The following is an 18,734-nucleotide window of genomic DNA, read 5'->3' as shown; positions in this document are numbered from 1 at the left end:
ATGAAGGGCGACGAGCAGGTGTTACCATCGATCATGGAGGTGATTCTGCAGTTGTTGGGGACGCACGAGGAGACTAATTGGGGACTTTTGAGATTGTTCAAAACTTAATAACAAATTAAATAATAAATTTCACGTTATATACACGTATTTAAATTTTTATAACTTAGTTAATTTTCTGTTCACCACGTCATCACAGACAGATGACGTTAGTCATTATTTAACGGAGATGGCTTAATTGCCTCATTTTTACAAGTAATAAGACCCAATTGAGACAAAAAAAAATACGATGACCAAATTGAGATTGACACACAAATACGAGGACGAATTGAGGGTTTAAACCTTGAGGAATTTGAAAATTACTGCAATCATCAAGGGATTTCAAGACAAAAGACCACAACTTACACTCCACAACAAAGCGGAGTTGTAGAAAGAAAGAATCACACTATCTTGAATGCAGTTCGAGCAGTCTTACATGAGAAATGTGTTCCAAAATCATACTGGCTTGATGTTGTCCTATGGTACGTTCACGTGCAAAACCGAAGTCTAATAATGGTAATTCTTACCATTATCTATGGTCCAATTTTTTACCAAATCAATCCTCTTTCTAATCTAACTTTGTGAATAAATTCAGCTTAGGTTACACACATCAGTTTTCAACTAATTCCTCAAATTTTGTAGGAACTCTGTGTGCTTTGGAAGGACATTCAAACCATCAAGAGTGAAGAACCAAGGAAGAGCTAAAAAGGGGAAGTTATGTTGAAGTTAATCTGCAAAAGTGGCGCCCAGGCGCCCCTGAAGGGCGCCCAACGCCCTTCAACTCGTTGTTTTCACCAATTCTTCACGCCTAGGCGCCCCTAAAGGGCGCCCAATGCCCTTTGGCTCGTTGTTTTCAGCTTAATCTCCACGCCCAGGCGCCCTTGGGGGGCGCCCAACGCTAGTTGATTCGCTGTTTTGTGTTTAATTATGGCGCCCGGGCGCCTCAGAGAAGGGCGCCGGGCGCGATTTTTGCTGACTTGGCATTCTAAACCTATAAAAGGCTCACATTCTTCGAGGGTGATATCTTCTTGGAAGTTGGAGCTCAAAAACACCATTTTGGACCTCTGGGAGCTGCTTTTATGCTGTGGGAACTCTCCTTTCCTCCTCCTTGGGTCTCCTTCTACTCCATTTTCTTCCATTGTAAGCTCAAGCTCTCCATGACTATGGAGAGCTAAGTTCTTCTTGTTGGGGAATGATGTAAATTTTACAACCCACTTGTAAATGCACTTGGTTTAAATGAAAATATGCTTCTTTCATTACTTGCTAGTGTTTATTTCTTTGCTTAAAGCTTGTTATGACTTGATCAACCATAACTTGATGTTAGGGTTTGCTTAATATTGGGAAATATTGTGTGAACCTTGAAATGGACTAAACATCTAAAGGAAATAGTGTATAGGGATAGAGCTAGGACCTTTGGTTGTCTTAACCTTCTTTTCTTAATGCGGGTGAACTTGTTAGGTTGCCAAGGGGTTGAGATTTAAGAAGTGAACCTAGGCTATCTCACCAAGGGATTGGGTTTAAGTAACTTAGCAAGTTGACAAGACCAAATTAATGAAGAAGAGTGATTTAGTGCATTTGCATTGGGGTGTATTAGTTGAAATCATTCTCCAACATATCCATTCTATATCATCTTAAATCATTTCATTTTCTAGTGTTTTAACCCCAAGAAGGTCACTTTACCATTTATGCATTATGTTTACTTTCCTTGCACAACTTCACACTAAAGGGAACTATTCTTTAGCTTAAATTAGTTAGTAATTATACGATAGTAAAGTATTAACCGAGTCTCTTGGGAAACGATATCTGGTTTTACCGGTTTATTACTTGAACGATTTGGTACGCTTGCCAAAGAGTTAACAAGTTTTTGGCGCCATTGTCAGGGAGTCAATAGATCACCAAACTCTAGAAGCACTTTGGAGTGGAGTCAAACCACATGTTGGCTACTTTCAAATAATTGATGGCATTGGTCATGTTCATATTTCAGATTAGAAGCGCAACAAGTTAGATGATAAAAGTCAACCGTGTATACTCTTGGGGTAAGTGAAGAATCAAAAGCTTACAAACTATACAATCCTGCTAACAATAAATTCATCATAAGCAGGGATGTAGTGTTTGAGGAGGACAAAAACTAGAATTGGCATGACAATGCAAAAGATGATACTCGAGAAAGAGAAACCCTAGTACTAGAAGAGACACAATAGACTCTTTCCCACGCAAACTTCCAGTCATTCATGACACCAGTTCAGACCCACTAATTAATTCTGATTCAGACTCAGAATCTCATCATCCTCCAACTAAAGGGAGGGCAACAAGACAAAGGCGACCACCTGCTTGGATGACCGATTATGAAACAGACCTCTCGATAGTAGAAGAAGAGAGTTTACTAGCCATGATGGTGTGCGAGGCTGAAGATCCTCTCTCATTTGAAGAAGCCTATACAAATCCAAAATGGAGAGATGCAATGAACACTGAAATCGAAGCAATAGAAAGGAATAACACTTGGGAACTCGTAGATCTTCCAAAAGAAGTTACACCTACCGGTGTGAAGTGGATATTTAAGACCAAACTCAATGAAAGATGTCTGATAGAGAAATACAAGGCCAGATTGGGTTCTAAAGGTTACACTCAAAGATCCGGAATCGACTATACTGAAGTTTTTAACCCAGTCGCTTGACCAGATACAGTGCGAGTCTTACTAGCTTTGGCAGCCCAAGGAACATGGGAAGTCTTCCAGCTTGATGTAAAGAGTGCATTTTTACATGGTGAACTTCAAGAAGAGGTGTTTGTCCAGCAGCCTAAAGGGTTTATTAAAAGGGGCAGAGAAAATCAAGTGTACCGTCTCAAAAAAGCTCTATATGGGCTTAAACAAGCTCCACGAGCTTGGTATAGTAGGATTGAAAAATATTTTGCAAAAGAACACTTTGATCGGTGCTCTACACCTTGTTCATTAAAAGGTTTAAGGGTAATATTGTAATTGTTAGCTTATATGATGATGACATAATTTTTATTGGCAATAGTCATCAAATGTGTGAGGACTTCAAGAGTTCGATACAATCAGAATTTGACATGACATATTTGGGAAAAATGAGGCACTTCCTAGGAATTGAAGTTATACAAAGTGATATTGGAATTTTCATTTGCCAAAGATGTTATGCCCGTGAGATGTTAGCTTGGTTCAACATGACATAATGCAATCCTGTTTGCAATCAATTGTGCCAGGCATTGTACTATCCAAAGATGATGAAGGAACATTAGTTGATGCCACCAAATTTAAACAAGTTGTTGGTAGTCTCATGTACCTAATTGTCACTTGGCCAGATCTAATGTTCGGAGTAAGTCTAATTAGCAAGTACATGGCTACTCCAAAGGCATCGCATTTGGTTGCCATAAAGCGAATTCTGAGGTATGTAAAAGGTACCATTGAGTACGGTATTCTATACCAAAAGGGAGGAAAAACTGAAATCATAGCCTATAGTGACAGTAACTATGCTGGGGATTTGGATGATAGATGAAGCACTTCTGAAGCAGTATTCATAATAGGATCAAGGGTTGTATCATGGGCTTCGAAAAAACAGTCAGTAGTTAGTTTATCAACTACAGAGGTAGAATATATAACTGCAGCAACATGTGCTTATCAATGTATCTGGCTTCAAATAATTATAGAACATATTGGGATCAAAAGAAATGAATCAATCACAATTCTATGCGATAACAACTCTACTATTCAACTGTCCAAAAATCCAGTCTTTCATGGGTGTAGTAAGCACATTGTAGTAAAATTTCACTTTCTTAGAGATCTCGTAAATGATCACGTTGTTCAATTAAAGTATTGCAATACTCAGGAACAGGTGGCAATATAATGACTAAGGTGGTGAAGCTTGAACAATTTAAGAAACTTCGACAAATGTTTGGAATAGTTAATATTACTACAGTAAACTAGAGCTTAAGGGAGAGATTGTTAGATTATTATTTGTATTTTAAATAAAGCCCTATTTCTAAGGGTTGACTAGTTAGCTATTATTTAAGATTATGTCACCTACTTTTTGACCACTTACATAGATTCAGCTTTTATCTTGTGAATGTAAAGGCTTATAAAAAACCGTGCGCTTTCAATTGAATAATACGGAGAATTATCCATTCACAAACTATGCACAGATTGTGGTCTGTGTGGTTAACAAAAACAAAAATACTAGTTTGACACGGATATTGTTTTTACACTCATGTAACACAAATGGGTCCCACTTTTTTAAACAAAAATTAAGAGTGAAAGGTTAATTTTGGAACAAAAATTTGAAAAGTAATGTGTCATATGAATGTAATTGACAGTTGGGCGTGTCAATCTACCAGAACCCCAAAATAATATGATGTGATAATCTTTTGATTTACATGTAACATGTTTATGAACACTACTGAATATGAAAACAAAAGAAATAAAGCATGTAAGGTAAGATGCACATGTTTTTCTTTGATGTTACAATAATAAATGGATAACAAAGTCTTTATTTTTTTTACACGACTAGGAAAAAAGTTTGATAACAAACTTGCATCGTCATTTTTGTTAGGGTTCTAGTAGGAAAAAATGACGATGCAAGTTTGTTATCAAACTTTTTTTTCTAGTTGTGTAAAAAAAATAAAGACTTTGTTATTTATTTATTATTGTAACATCAAAGAAAAACATGTGCACCTTACCTTACATGCTTTATTTCTTTTGTTTTCATATTCTGTGGTGTTCATAAACATGTTACATGTAAATCAAAAGATTATCACATCATATTATTTTGAAATAGCAATTCGCGTTTTTCAATCTACACTAAACTTTTTTTACCTTTATATTTACGATCTATGTTGAGGATTATATCCGTTCATATTTGTTGCTGTAATTATTCTTTGTTTAAGTTTTTTAACACAGTTAAACTTTCCAAATAAAACTTGATAACAGATTGAAAACAAAAAAACCACTTAATCAAGTGTATTATCATCGTGCCTTTACCATAAGCATTTTGATATTGCATTATCAAAATAAAATCTTTATTATACTTAGATGCATCCAAAACTCATATCAAACCTTAAAATTTTAGATTCTGAAAAATTGGAAATAATATTATTTTCATCCATCACATGCTAGCTGAATAGAAATTCTATTTCAATTGTTGTACCTCTGATCAGTCTGCAGAAATATAGTTTTAATGTCTAAGATGTTAGCTTTAATGGAAGAGTTGTTAGCTTCAATGGCAGAGATGTCAGCTTTAATAGCACCGAGTTTCTCTCCTAATGCTTCTTTCATTTTCCTAATCCTGGTCAACTTTTGATGTATCTGATTTTCCAAGACTATTGTATTTCGGAACTGATTTTGAGTTCCCAAACCTGCTTCTACTTCATCAACTTTAGGTGATTGGGATGTTGTGGACTCAACCTTCGTACTTACTTCAGCAGTGAACTCACTCGAAAGTTCTGATATTAGTGGTACCATTTCTCTTTTGGCCTTGGAATTTTGCGTCTCTGCAGAACTTGGAGCTAATATTGGTTTATCCTCTACAAGTACTCCACCTGAACCAAAGGATAATATCAATAGAAGCAGAAGTAATTTGATCAAAGAGTAAGAAAGGAAGGACAAGGACATTTTACCTTGTTTATTGGAGTCAACGGTGGATGTCGATTCTTTTGAATCTGAATTCTTGTACACGTAATTCAAAGGTTGTTCACCAATAAAAGATTCTAATGGGGGTGTGAGGTTGAATAAAGAAGAGGATTGTTCCTGTTTCTGTGTATGAGATGCGTCACCAACCAACACAAGTTTATTTTCCATAGTACTTGCTTTATTGAGATCATAAGGATCTTCGAACTATTTGGCAAGGCAACAAGGCTTCTAAGAAAGCCAACCTTCTTTTCTATAAGAAGCATCCGTAAGCTTTTCATTTTTCCAAACTTTGGATTGCATTGCATTTCTTCTTGGTGTTCTGGGATCAACATCATCCCTTCAATTTTATCATTTTCCTTTCAGGCCAAAAGCAGAAAAGGAGACATAAAATTTCTAATTCACAAAATGTAAATGCTTTATTGGCTCTTACTAACGAGAGTTAAGAATCATGAAATATGTACAGATTCAACTCGTGATGTAATAAAAGAAAAGGAAAGGAATTGGACTCTTACCATGTTTTTCTCCAACACGCAAACAATGTCCTCGTAAAACCACAACCTATTCCATTTGTGAGGCAGAGTTGATTGTTGTCTAACTATTTCTTTTCCCATACACCGAATCATGTCATGCATTGCCACAGTTTTATGTGGACATTCTCGAATTTTAATGAGAGATTTTTCTTCCAGCACTCTCAGACCAAATTCTGGAGGAAAACCTCTTGCCTCAAGCAAATTTGTAAGGTATATAAGAGAGCATCCTCTAAAGAAGCAAGTTATATCAAGAAATATTTCTTTCTCATAAGCATCCAAACTGTCATAGCTAACTCTAAGAACTTCCTGAATATCTCTATTTGGAATTCTCTCATAAGTTTCTAAAGCAGATTCCCATTCATCCAAGGTTTTGCCAAACAAGTTCGAGCCTATAGTTTCCAAAGCCAATGGAAGGCCATTGGCATAATACATTGCTCGCTCTGTGACTTCCCTGTAACATGGATCAACTTCTTTGTTTTTGAAAGCATTCCACTTAAACAACTCAAGGGCTTCCATAAAGTTAATTTCACCAACCATGTACTGTTTTTGAACTCCATGAACATCTACCAAATGCTTATCCCTTGTTGTTATGATGATGATGCTACCAGGNCCAAACCAATCAAGTCCTCCCGCAGTTGCTTGCAATTGTTCTTTTTTGCTAATATCATCAAGCACAAGGAGGACCTTTTTCCCACNAAGTCTGTGTTGTAGTATTGGAATTCCTCGATGCACATCTCCTAACTTGATATTTNTTTCCCCCACCAACTCAGACAACATTGTCTCTTGGATATGCACCAGACCATCCTTATCTGATTTTTCCCTGACATTAGCAAGAAAGTGCGAAGCTTCAAATTGATGTGCCATCAAGTTGTACATCGCACGTGAAATAGTTGATTTTCCTATTCCTCCCATTCCATGAATCCCAAGCATGGTCACTTTCTTATCAAGCTCACCACCCATAAGTTCTTGTATCTGTTGCATCCGAACTTTCAAACCAACAGGATAATCAGCAATATGCAAGGGAGGTCGATTAAGCTTAATGGAGATCTCTTTCGTGATCTTTTTCACTATCTCAGACTCATACTCTTCACTGTCATTCATACAAGAGCAATCAAAATCACATTGCCAAATAAGAGAGACTATTGCTACATACTGATAATTTGTAACAGAGATGACTTACCCAGTTTTTAAAGGAAAAGCAGCCAAATCAGCTGCATGACGCAAAGCCAGCCTCCATTGTTGAAGCTTCTGAATGTCATCTTTGAATCTTTCAGCATGTTTTGCAAATGCTTCTTGGTAAGTCCCTGTTTGATGTCGCACTTGAGATGGCTCTATGTCATAAAACACTGGCAAAATCCACATGTTCTGTTTTTTGTGGCACTGAATGATATGGAGAAGTTTGTCCAAACAAAAAGTTGAGAAAGCATAGTTTTTGGAGAAAACAATGATGGATATCCTGGATTCTTGGATTGACTTGCGAAGAGAAGGTGTGATCTCTTCTCCCTTTTTGAGAGCTTCATCATCGATGAAGGTAAAGATTCTCTTTTGACTCAAAGCACTGTAAAGATTACCAGTGAAACCAAAACGGGTATCTGGACCACGAAAACTAAGAAAAACATCATAACTGTATTTTGACATAAAAGAAGCAGAAGAAGTTGCTTGTTTTTGATCCAAAATAACGAAACTCGCAAAATGCTTTGGTTTTTGTTTCATGCCTTCAATTGATCATATAAGGGTTGCTTTCAAAATTCAAATTATTTTTAACTTTGCTTTCTTCTTGTTCATACTACTTTGTTTTCGTTTATCTTTATTTACATTTCATGAGCTGAGATTGTATTCTCGATGGCACATTTCATTACTTACAGAGTAAATTTTGGAGCCGTTCTTGTATATGGAATTCCTATGTATGAATTGAATTCATTTTAGATAAGATAATGCAAAAGTAAACCTATGGTTATAAGTTGTAATGTTTATTTTCAGTTTAATTTGATGGGCCTTTTGATGTGCAAAGGAAATAGAAAATATCTTTGGCTATTTATTGCTTATTGAAATGTATGTACAGAAACACATCCACGTGATGATAGGTACAATTCTTTTTCAAAAAGTTGAATTAATTACCATATATTTTGTGGTCCAATATAACTCAAATAATCCAAAATTAAATTTTCTTTATGACAGGTATGTAACAATGATTGGTTTAACATTGGGTCAAATCAATTAAGCTTTTGTTTTAATTGAAATTAAAACGATTCATACAATAGTTTATCCCATAAAATAAAACTGATATTTAGTATTGTTTTTATATTGTGTTGTGGAATGATTTTCTCTTCTTTCTTATATATGTATAATTACAAGTGTTTTTGCAATAGAAAGTTGCAATAATTATAAAATTACTGTATTTTTAGTTGGTACAGAATTTTCAATTAGTATTTCTCACAATAATATATATATATATATATATATATATATATATATATATATATATTTCAAAATAATAGTAACTAAAATAATAAATTTAAGAACAAATTTCAAAATATAAGATAAATTATAACCCATAAATAAATTTTAAATTTAATTCTACCTTAAAAAAGTGACTTATATAAATAAAAATTTGTAACTGCTTATTTTTTATAAATTAACTTTATCTCCCATCCATACAAAATGTATAACCCAATACAAAATATTTGTTTAAACGATTAAATCTCTAATAGTATAATGAAATAATCCCCACACGAAATATAAATTTAAAATGAGGTTAGGAATATCATATTTTGACTCATACCATCAGTGAAGTCAATATTTTTGTCACAAAAATTCTGACACTTTTTCAGATATTTTCCGTTGTAAAACTGTCACTAACTGTCACAGTTATTTTCACGAGACTTTGTCAGTAACATGACATGTTAATAAATTTTTCATAATTTTAGTATTTTCTGATATCACCTTCGATAATCATTCTGTCACAAACTTCTTTCTTTTTCTTTCTCAATCTTTCTACTTCATAATAGTTATAAAGAAGGAAAGTGTATAAATAGCATTTCATAAAGAAGAAAGCTTTTTAGTGGCAAAAAGCGAAGAAGAATTATCCAATGCATTGCATATCATCATCACCCAAATTAAGCAAAATCCCAGATGGCTTCTCAATCAATCTTCAGTTCAGAATCCGACCAAGACCATTGGGTCATCCGAATCAATCAAATGGTGAGTGAAACGCACCACTCAATCATGAAAAAAATACCTGTTTGCATATACCATGTTCCCAAATCTTTGAGCTCTGCCAAACCAGAAGCATTTTCTCCCCAGCTTATAGCCATTGGTCCATACACCCACTTTCGCCCCGAGCTCTATCCCATGGAAAGGCTCAAGATTTTTGCTGCCAAAGCGGTTCTAGACCACTTCAACAAACACGACCTTAAACAAGTAGTCGAAGAATTCCTCCACACAGCAACCTTCATCCGTGCTAGTTATCACAAATACTTGGACCTCAAAGATGAAACCTTGTTATACTCCATGGCCGTTGATGCTTTGTTCTTGTTGAATTTCTACCGCAACTATCTCAATGAGAAACTATCTGCCTCTTTCATGATGGGAATAGAAGACCCAGTTCAGTTATCTGGTGTGAAGCTAGCTAGGGATGCCACCGTAAGGGACATCCTCATGGTGGAGAACCAAATTCCAACCTACTCGTTGTTGAAGATCTTGCAGTTTGAAAGCTCCGAACCTGCTCATTCTGTTCAAGAGTACTTGGGTTCGATGCTCTTGTCGTTCTGTCATCAACACTCTCCACTTAAGTTTACTCACACCATCACTTGTTCTGAAGCTGTATCAAAGCATCACCATGTCTTGGATCTCATGTACCATTTGGTTGTCTCTCACGCTGTACAGTCTGAAACACCGATACCTGATCAAGGCGAAGGTATGTGTGGGATAGTAGAGAAAATATAAGATGATTCAAAATTATTATGGTCTCTATTAATAACCTTCGTTGTAATATATATTGACTCTACCACAGGTACTTCTGCAGTCCAGAAAAGCTCAAATTATGCAGCCACAGCAATTTCCTTTAAGAAAGTTAAAGGTGTATTAACATCGACAGTAGACACTTTGAACAAGCTGAAGGACGTGCATATTCCTTTTGTGAAACCCGTTAAACGACACTTAGATCCAGTGCTAAAGGTTTCCTCTCAACTTGATACTCTTTCATCTCATCCAAAACTTTCTAAAGAAGTAGTAGTAGAAGAAGAAGAAGATGAAGCTACTATGATTATCAACATCCCTTGTGTGCGTGAACTTCATTCAGTCGGGGTCTGTTTCAAACCTGTGGAAGGTGGCAACATGGCCATTGAATTTGACGAAACAAAGGGCATATTTTACCTCCCTGTGGTGAAACTGGACGTGAACTCTGAAGTGATAATGAGAAACCTTGTGGCTTACGAGGCCTTGACCAAACCAGACTTTCTCATCTTCACGAGGTACACAGAACTGATGAGAGGAATCGTAGACACTGTGGAGGATGTGAAGCTGCTGATGAAGGCAGGGATCATAGAGTCAGGTAGCACTCTCACTGTGGAAGAAACTGATGAACTATTCAACGGAATGAGCAAATCCATTCGACCCACCAAAACACACAAGTTAGATGAGACTATTGAGAAAGTGAACAAGTACTACCATGATAAGAGGAAGATCGACCTCTTCAAGGTCTCAACGGATTATGTGTACAGATCATGGAAGTTCTTCACACTTCTTGCCACATTTGTTCTCTTGGTCATGACGGCTATTGAAACGTTTTGCGCAGCTTATGATTGTCATAGGTATTTTGCACCCGAATGATGTTGTCATTTTCTTTTCTACTTTTGCTAGAGCATGGTTTGGAGTGTGTGATGTTTCTGCAAAATAGAGTACAGTGTTGGACAATACCTTTAGAATGGTGGACAATGTAAGGTTAACACATATTTTAACAACATTTTGAATATACTATGTTAAACTGCTGTAAAAAAAAAGTGTCAAAATATTTTTTTTCTTAGATGTTATTTGGAATGTTTGGTGTGTTATCCAACTGAAGCGATCAATTATATGATATATATACTTTTTCTCTTCCGTATACTCTTCAAGTCTGAGTTTTTCGCCCTTTTTTCGCCTATGCAGTATGCAAGAACTGATATGCGTGTATACAACTAAAAGATAAGTATTTAGGGTTCTTAAATTATACTAACATATATATTATTTTATCATATGTAATTCAATTTTCAGAAAAGTAAATATAAAGAATCAGATTAATATGACATTATAATTAAATAGTTAATATATACCGATACACTTTTACCTCTCTTTCTAGTACATAAATTACATTAAAAAAGAAAACTGAAATGAAACTTTTGGGGTATAAGATGCTCTCATGAAGTTGTGTGTGAAATTTGTAAATAGATAAAGTGTTTTTAGTTTTGTAAATTAATATGAGAATTGTTTTTAAATTGAGTTTGAAAATTGAATTGATGGATGTGTAGTTTGAGATTTTATATTGTCTGTAATGACAAAAAAATATAAAAAAAAATAAAAAACTTTTATAAGTTTGTTGTGATAAGAAATGGGTGGAGATAATTGGGATGGAAAGTATAACAAGATAAAGGCAATGGAGAAAATATGAGAAAAACAAAATTAACATTGTGTTAGGTTTAGGTGATAAAAATGTGAAAGGTGATAAGAATTTCATGTGGGGTGGGAGAAAAGACAAATAATCAATTCACTTTACTTAAGACAATATACGTGGACACTTTTGGTTGATACATTTATTATATTTCTATCTTTTTGTTATATATATATATATATATATATATATATTATATTTTTGGTTTAATCATTTAAAATGTCCTTATTTATTTATGTAGTGTTATCTCAATCAGATCCTTGTATTCTTTTTCATTTCAATTAGATTATTTTTTTTTTCGTAAAATTGAATCAATTTTAACTTTACCGCTAAATTTAATAGACGGTATTAAAATTTGTATCTTTTGGCACGTTGACTGTGCCACTTTTAATTACATGGTGTAAAATTGTCTTATGTGTAATTTACAAATGAAAAAGCAAAAGAGAAAAACAGCTTCTCATCGTCTTTCTATCAAGATTCTTCATTTTCCTTTCCTTGTCACTGTTCCAATTTTGTAAATTTGAGATCTTTTCTATTGACATTGGAATCATATATTCTGAAGTGGAGTGTTTATATATTTGAGTTTTAGCCTAAATTCACTGCAACCCAGATTTGGTAGTTATCACTGAATATTAAATTTGATGAATTAAAGTGGTTATTCTTGTGTTTAATGGAAACAAAATGAATTCTCATCGTCGAATATGTCTATCTACGTTATATCTGTATTTTCGTCAAATGTTTAACTGGGCCTTGATTTCTTATCCATCACAGGTCTAGCTGAAACAAGTTGCAAAAGTATGACACCAAAGCTATAAACGTCACTGAATTTAGTCAAATGAAAGCTTGAACAATAGGCGGGGTCAAGGTACCCTGGTGTCCCTTTTATCTGGCTGCTCACATGTGACTGATCACCAGTTGGACCTGATTTCACTAACCTAAAATCCGAAACCTTAGCCTCAAAACCTTCCCCTAATAGGATGTTACTTGGTTTGATGTCACGGTGGATTATGCTTGGCTTCACACCTTCATGCAAATAAGCTATGCCTGTAATTTGTACCAACAAAGCAATTCTGTGTTAATTCAAGGATCTCTTGTTAAATCAACTGGGGACTATTATTTAAGGGTCAAACCTATTGCTATTTTCACTCTTCGCCTCCAAGTTAAACTCATTCTGCTTCCTACAAAAAGCTAATATTCTTAGCCATGCATTTGTGCTTTCAGAATAAACAGTAGAAACTAATAATGAGTTTTCTGTTCACGGCTTAAATCCTTCTAATCAAATTTCGTCTATCTTTTAATTCTGTCTTCTTTATTCATGTTTCTGATACGATGTGATACGATGTTAGAAGTGAAAGAAAATCCTTGAGCGTACACATAATAGCTTTGACTATTGTGTTGTTTAAGAAGGATAAATAGAAAACTTACCCATGATGTACTCAAGAAGTGAACCATTTGGAACATATTCATAGACCAGTATTTTGGCTCCATCTTGTTCTGACCAAGACATGATTGTTAGAAAGATAGAGGGGAATGGAAAATGATATTTTAGCAACATCTTTTGACACCATTTTGACACTACACACGTGTCAAAATGTGATTGAATGATTTCATATTAAAAAAGTTGAGACAGGGATATATTTGAAAGAACCAAAGTTTGTTTTTTTAATTTGAAATCGTCCAATCACGTTTTGACACGTTTGCAGTGTCAAAATGGTATCAAAAAATGATGTTAAAATATCATTTTCCAAGTCGTTAATGACTTTTCAATTTACAGACTAAATGACAGTATAAGAATAGGAAAATGATATTTTAACATTATTTTTTGACACTATTTTGACACTGCACACGTGTCAAAATGTGATTGGACGATTTCAAATTAAAAAAGTTGAGACAAGGGTATGTTTGGAAGAAAAAAACCAAAGTTTGTTTTTTAATTTGAAATCGTCCAACCACATTTCGACACGTGTGCAGTGTCAAAATGGTGTCAAAAAAATGGTGGTAAAATTTTATTTTCCATAAGAATAGTGCTCCTTAACTTTCACCCCTTCATCTTCTAATACTAACTCACAAGTCCTTGTTTTCTAACTATTATTCTAACAATAATTAGGCCAAGTTAGCATAAATCTGTATGGGAATAACTCCCTCATAACACTGATAACTGGTAACGAATTGAAACTACCAAAGCAATGTGCTTTTACAATTAATATCACGATGTTAAGAACATCAACTTTTACTGCACAATCAAGAGGGAATTTTTGTCAGTCATAGTCATCTGGTTCTTCACAATATCCAACCAGACCAATAACATTCCTGTGCCTAACAGCTGAAAGGAGCCTAACTTCTGCCATGAACAGATAAACACTCGTCAAGAATAATAAATTGAATTTTCTTTTCTGGGGTGTCATGGTTTTGAATTACAGTTGTGGTTGCAATTATCAAAATTATATTGCATTATGATTGGAGACCAAAAGGTATTTGCGACCACGATTGCAAGTTTAAAACCATGATGAGAATTGACATGAGTTAAACAGGCAGAATTATCTTCATTGAGGCTAACCAAGCCTGGGCAATGTTGTACGATTGACAAAGGAAATTTATTGTCTACCGATTAAACATGAATCAAAAATTCAACCTTTCTCATGTTTCATCTCTGTTAATTTTTCTATTATCTGAAGGCTTCTTTGTAGTTGAACAAAATATCTGCAATAGTTCCATCTTTATCTACTTGAACGGAACACCTGCTTTCACCGCCATCAACCCTACAAAGCAGAACACCTATCGTCGTTCTCAGTGTTGGAAAGGTCGATGATGTAGTTTCATGGTTGAGAAGGGTTGTCGGCAGAGTCATGACCGGCAGCGGCGGTGGCAATGGCGAGATTTGAGGATTGATCGTTTTGGGATTTAAGTGAGTTGAGAGTATGAAGTTTCAATGCCACTTGTTTAACCATTGTCCAGTTAGCGTGTTATCAGACACAAATTTTAACCCTTCTACTAAATTTAACGAAAAAATTAAAATTGACTCAATTTTATAAAAAAAAAAATTTAATTGAGATAAAAAAAAAAAAATTCAAGAAGCTAATTGTGACAGCTCTACACAAATAGAGACGTTTATATTTTTTTAAAATACTTTTTGTCTCACAAATCATCATCGAGTTTTCTTTTTAAATAAGTCTTTGACCTGACAATAAGTCTTATCCGCGATAGAATCATATAGTTCTGGCATGTTATTCAATAAGTCTTTAAATACATAATTATGTTGTTGAATATTATGTTTGCTTTCATTTGTAGGTAGTTTCGAAACATGTTTTTGTACATTCTATTATGTTGCATCCATGAAAATATTATCATATTTATTCATATATTTATTCTAACAGTATTTGTTGATATTTGAAGGCATTTATATCACTTTTGCATTGAGAGAAAGAATATTATTATTTGTGGATTTCTTCATCCTGTTATCTTTTAAAGTGTAAAAATTAAATTAAAGGAGGTGTAAAAAAGTTAGTAAAAAAGTCTATTTAACACTTTACTTGCATAAGTAAGTATATAATTTTTGAATTCTTGATAACTAATTTAAAAGTTTTTTTGGGTCATTGGAAATTGTTAATCATTGTTCGTGATCTTTTTTTGTAGTACTCTTATGTCCATGAAAACTAGAGACATTTAAGACATTAAAAGGAACTACACTTCTTTTATTTTAAGTATTAGTAGAAACTTGGCTACTAATATAATATTTAAATTTAATATATAGTTTGATATATAAATAATGTATTAAATATTATTAAACAATTTAATATTTAATATATATATATATATATATACTTTCTCTCTTTCTCTATTGTATAGTATGAGTTTTTCGCCTTCGCAACATGCAAGAGTATTTTATTACGTTAAGAACAGTGGAAAAAATTCATTTAAGATAAAAGTTTTATATATATTAAAAAAAGACTTGTAATTATTAAACTTGATGAGCTTCATTTATGTTAAAGATTATAGATTATGTTATTTAGACAACTTATATGCGTGTATACAACTAAAAGATAAGTATTTAGGGTTCTTAAAATATACTAACATATATATTATTTTATCATATGTAATTAAGATTAATATGACATGATATACCAATACATTTTTACCTCTCTTTTCCACTACTGCACAAAATGTTTTTAATGTCACCCTTTAGACGTCTAACTCTTAAATATCCAACGTGAAAAATGATCGGTAGCATTTTCCGTAAATAAAACAACTATTTAAACGTCGGTTATGGGAGTCCGACTTCTAAAGTCATTTAGACATCTATTGTAAGGGAAACGACATCTATAGACATCTGTTATGGCAGGAACCGACTTCTAAATACTCAACCTAGAAATCTGAAAAGTCACTTTTTGAATCCATTTAGACGTTAGATCACGCCACTCCGACTTCTAAAGCCATTTAGATGTCTGCTGTGGGGAGAAATGACGTCTATAGACGTTTGTTATGGCGAGAACCGACTTCTAAATACTCAGCCTAGAAATCTAAAAAGTCACTTTTTGATTCCATTTAGATGTTTAATCCCGTTACTCCGACTTCTAAAGTCATTGAGACGTTTGTTGTGAGGAAACCAACTTCTAAATATGGAGAAAATATGAGAGAAACAAAATTAACATTGTGTTAGGTTTCGGTGATAAAAATGTGAAACAAGTGGGTGATAAGAATTTCATGTGGGGTGGGAGAAAAAACAAATAATCAATTGATTTTACTTAAGACAATATAAAATAAATGTCGTCAGGGTTAAAATATGTTAAATACTCTGTTAACTATAATTTAAGCATTATTATAATATGTGTAGATGTCATTCCTTTAATAGATGAAGAATCATAAGATATATATGGTACACTTACATTCAAAATAATATATCATAAATATTTTTTAAACATTTTTTTATATGGTATTAGAGGCAAATACTGATATCCTCTATAATAAAGGAATTAGTGCTTCTTTTTTAATTGAATATTTATGATAATTTCTTCCGATAAAAATCAATCAGAAAAACATGATTCTGGAATTGTTGCAGCTTTCAAGAGTTATATTTCTACTGCTGCCGAATTTGTGATCAAGTTAGGCATATCTAACTCTGTCCTTAATCTTTTTGTAATTACTATTAATTCAGATTCTACTTGATCACATGACTTGTGATCCTTATAAATTTACTAATTTTTTTCTTAATTGTTTTAAAACTGTTATTATTAATGTCAATGAGTATATCTTCCAAGCAGTTTGAAGTTAGGACAAAGGAGAAGTTTGACAAAAGATAGGCACAATCAACCAATGAGCTCAAGAGTAAAAGTGTGAAGGTGTATTTTTGGAAATGGCTTGACTTGTACCCGAAACATACACTAATTTTTTTTTATCTTTATATTTATGTTCTACGTTGATGATTATATCTACATTCATATTTGTTGCATTCTGTGTTTCAGTTTTTACCTAACATTAACCACCTTTCCACTTTTTAACACACTTAAACTTTCCAAATAAAACCTGAGAACAACGGATTGAAAACAAAAAAACCACTTAATCAAGTGTATCATCATCGTGCCTTTACCATAAGCATTTCGATATTCCATTGTCAAAATAACATCTTTATTATACTTAGATGCATCCAAAACTCACATCAAACCTTAAAATTTTAGAATCTGAAAAATTGGAAATAATATTATTTTCATCCATCACATCATAGAAATTCTACTTCAATTGTTCTTCCTCTGATCAATCTGCAGAAATATAGTTTTAATGTCTGAAATGTTAGCTTTAATGGAAAAGTTGTTAGCTTCAATGGCAGAGATGTCGGCTTTAATAGCACTGAGTTTCTCTCCTAATTCTTCTTTCATTTTCCTAATCCTGGTCAACTTTTCATGAATCTGATTTTCCAACACTATAGTATTTCTGAACTGATTCTGAGTTTCCAAAGCTGCGTCTACTTCATCAACTTTAGGTGATTGGGATGCTGTGGACTCAATTTTCATACTTACATGAGCATTGGACTCACTTGAAACTTCCGATATCAGTGGTGCAATTTCTCTTTTGGCCTCAGCATTTTGCGTCTCTGCAGAACTTGCAGCTAATATTGATTGATCATCTACAAGTACTCCTTCTGAATCAAAGGATAACATCAATAGAGGCATAACTAATTTGACCAAAGAATAAGAAAGGAAGGACAAAGTACATTTTACCTTGGTTATTGGAGTCAACAGTGGATGCCCATTCTTTTGAATCTGAATTGTTATACTCATAATTCAAAGGTTGTTCACTAATAACAGATTCTAATAAGGTTGTGGGGTTGAATAAAACAGAGGATTCTTCCTGTTGTTGTGTATCAGATTCCTCATCAAGTAACACAAGTTTATTATCCATAGTACTTCCTTTATTGAGATCATAAGGATCTTCGAATCGAACATCTTCCATTCTACTAAGTGTTCGATTTACATAAACTCCCATCCTTTTGATTTCTCCCAAATTATTTGAATCACTTTCTGGAAATATGATCAACAGTATTTCCCCATATATTCACTCATTCGTCAGAAGTGCTTTCTGAATATCCGTATCCAACTCAAGCAAATTATTTTGAAAGTTGAGTATAATTATGTTACTATCCTCAAATGTCCAATGTATATTACAAATTTCTAAAGAACAAACACACATATTCTTTTCTACTCCAACAAAGAAGCCAGAGCGGGCAAAGAAAGGAGGCTTGACATTATCCCAGACTCCAATAATAGCACATACAGCGAGAGAGGGCAATTCTTTACGAAACCAAAAACTTACAGAGTTTCCCCTGCTAGAGTGGTCAAACAATTCTGGGATTTTCCGACCTGGGAGAACAACGACTGTCATTTCAGTAGAATCA

General features: G+C 33.9%; 2 protein-coding genes across 2 annotated transcripts; one reads left to right on the top strand and one right to left on the bottom strand.

Annotated features, from left to right (window-relative positions):
- Positions 1–5,162: 5,162 nt before the first annotated feature.
- On the bottom strand, positions 5,163–8,105 carry LOC106757198 (TMV resistance protein N-like). The gene is made up of 3 exons (XM_022784364.1): positions 7,385–8,105; positions 6,187–7,294; positions 5,163–6,030 (listed from the first exon to the last, which is right to left on the bottom strand). Exons 1-3 carry the CDS (start codon positions 7,915–7,917, stop codon positions 5,752–5,754), a joined length of 1,920 nt encoding a protein of 639 aa, XP_022640085.1. The 5' UTR covers positions 7,918–8,105; the 3' UTR covers positions 5,163–5,751.
- A 1,055-nt stretch (positions 8,106–9,160) lies between these two features.
- LOC106767008 (putative UPF0481 protein At3g02645) lies at positions 9,161–11,262 on the top strand. The gene is made up of 2 exons (XM_014651818.2): positions 9,161–10,120; positions 10,217–11,262. The coding sequence occupies exons 1-2, from the start codon at positions 9,337–9,339 to the stop codon at positions 11,032–11,034; spliced, it is 1,602 nt and encodes a 533-aa protein (XP_014507304.1). The 5' UTR covers positions 9,161–9,336; the 3' UTR covers positions 11,035–11,262.
- The last annotated feature ends 7,472 nt before the right edge of the window (positions 11,263–18,734 follow it).

This window comes from Vigna radiata, chromosome 1 (genome assembly GCF_000741045.1).
Source record: "Vigna radiata var. radiata cultivar VC1973A chromosome 1, Vradiata_ver6, whole genome shotgun sequence".
In the NCBI taxonomy this organism is placed as follows: Eukaryota; Viridiplantae; Streptophyta; class Magnoliopsida; order Fabales; family Fabaceae; genus Vigna; species Vigna radiata.
The sequence above is the reverse complement of the archived record's forward strand: the minus strand, read 5'-3'. Positions and strand labels throughout refer to the sequence as shown.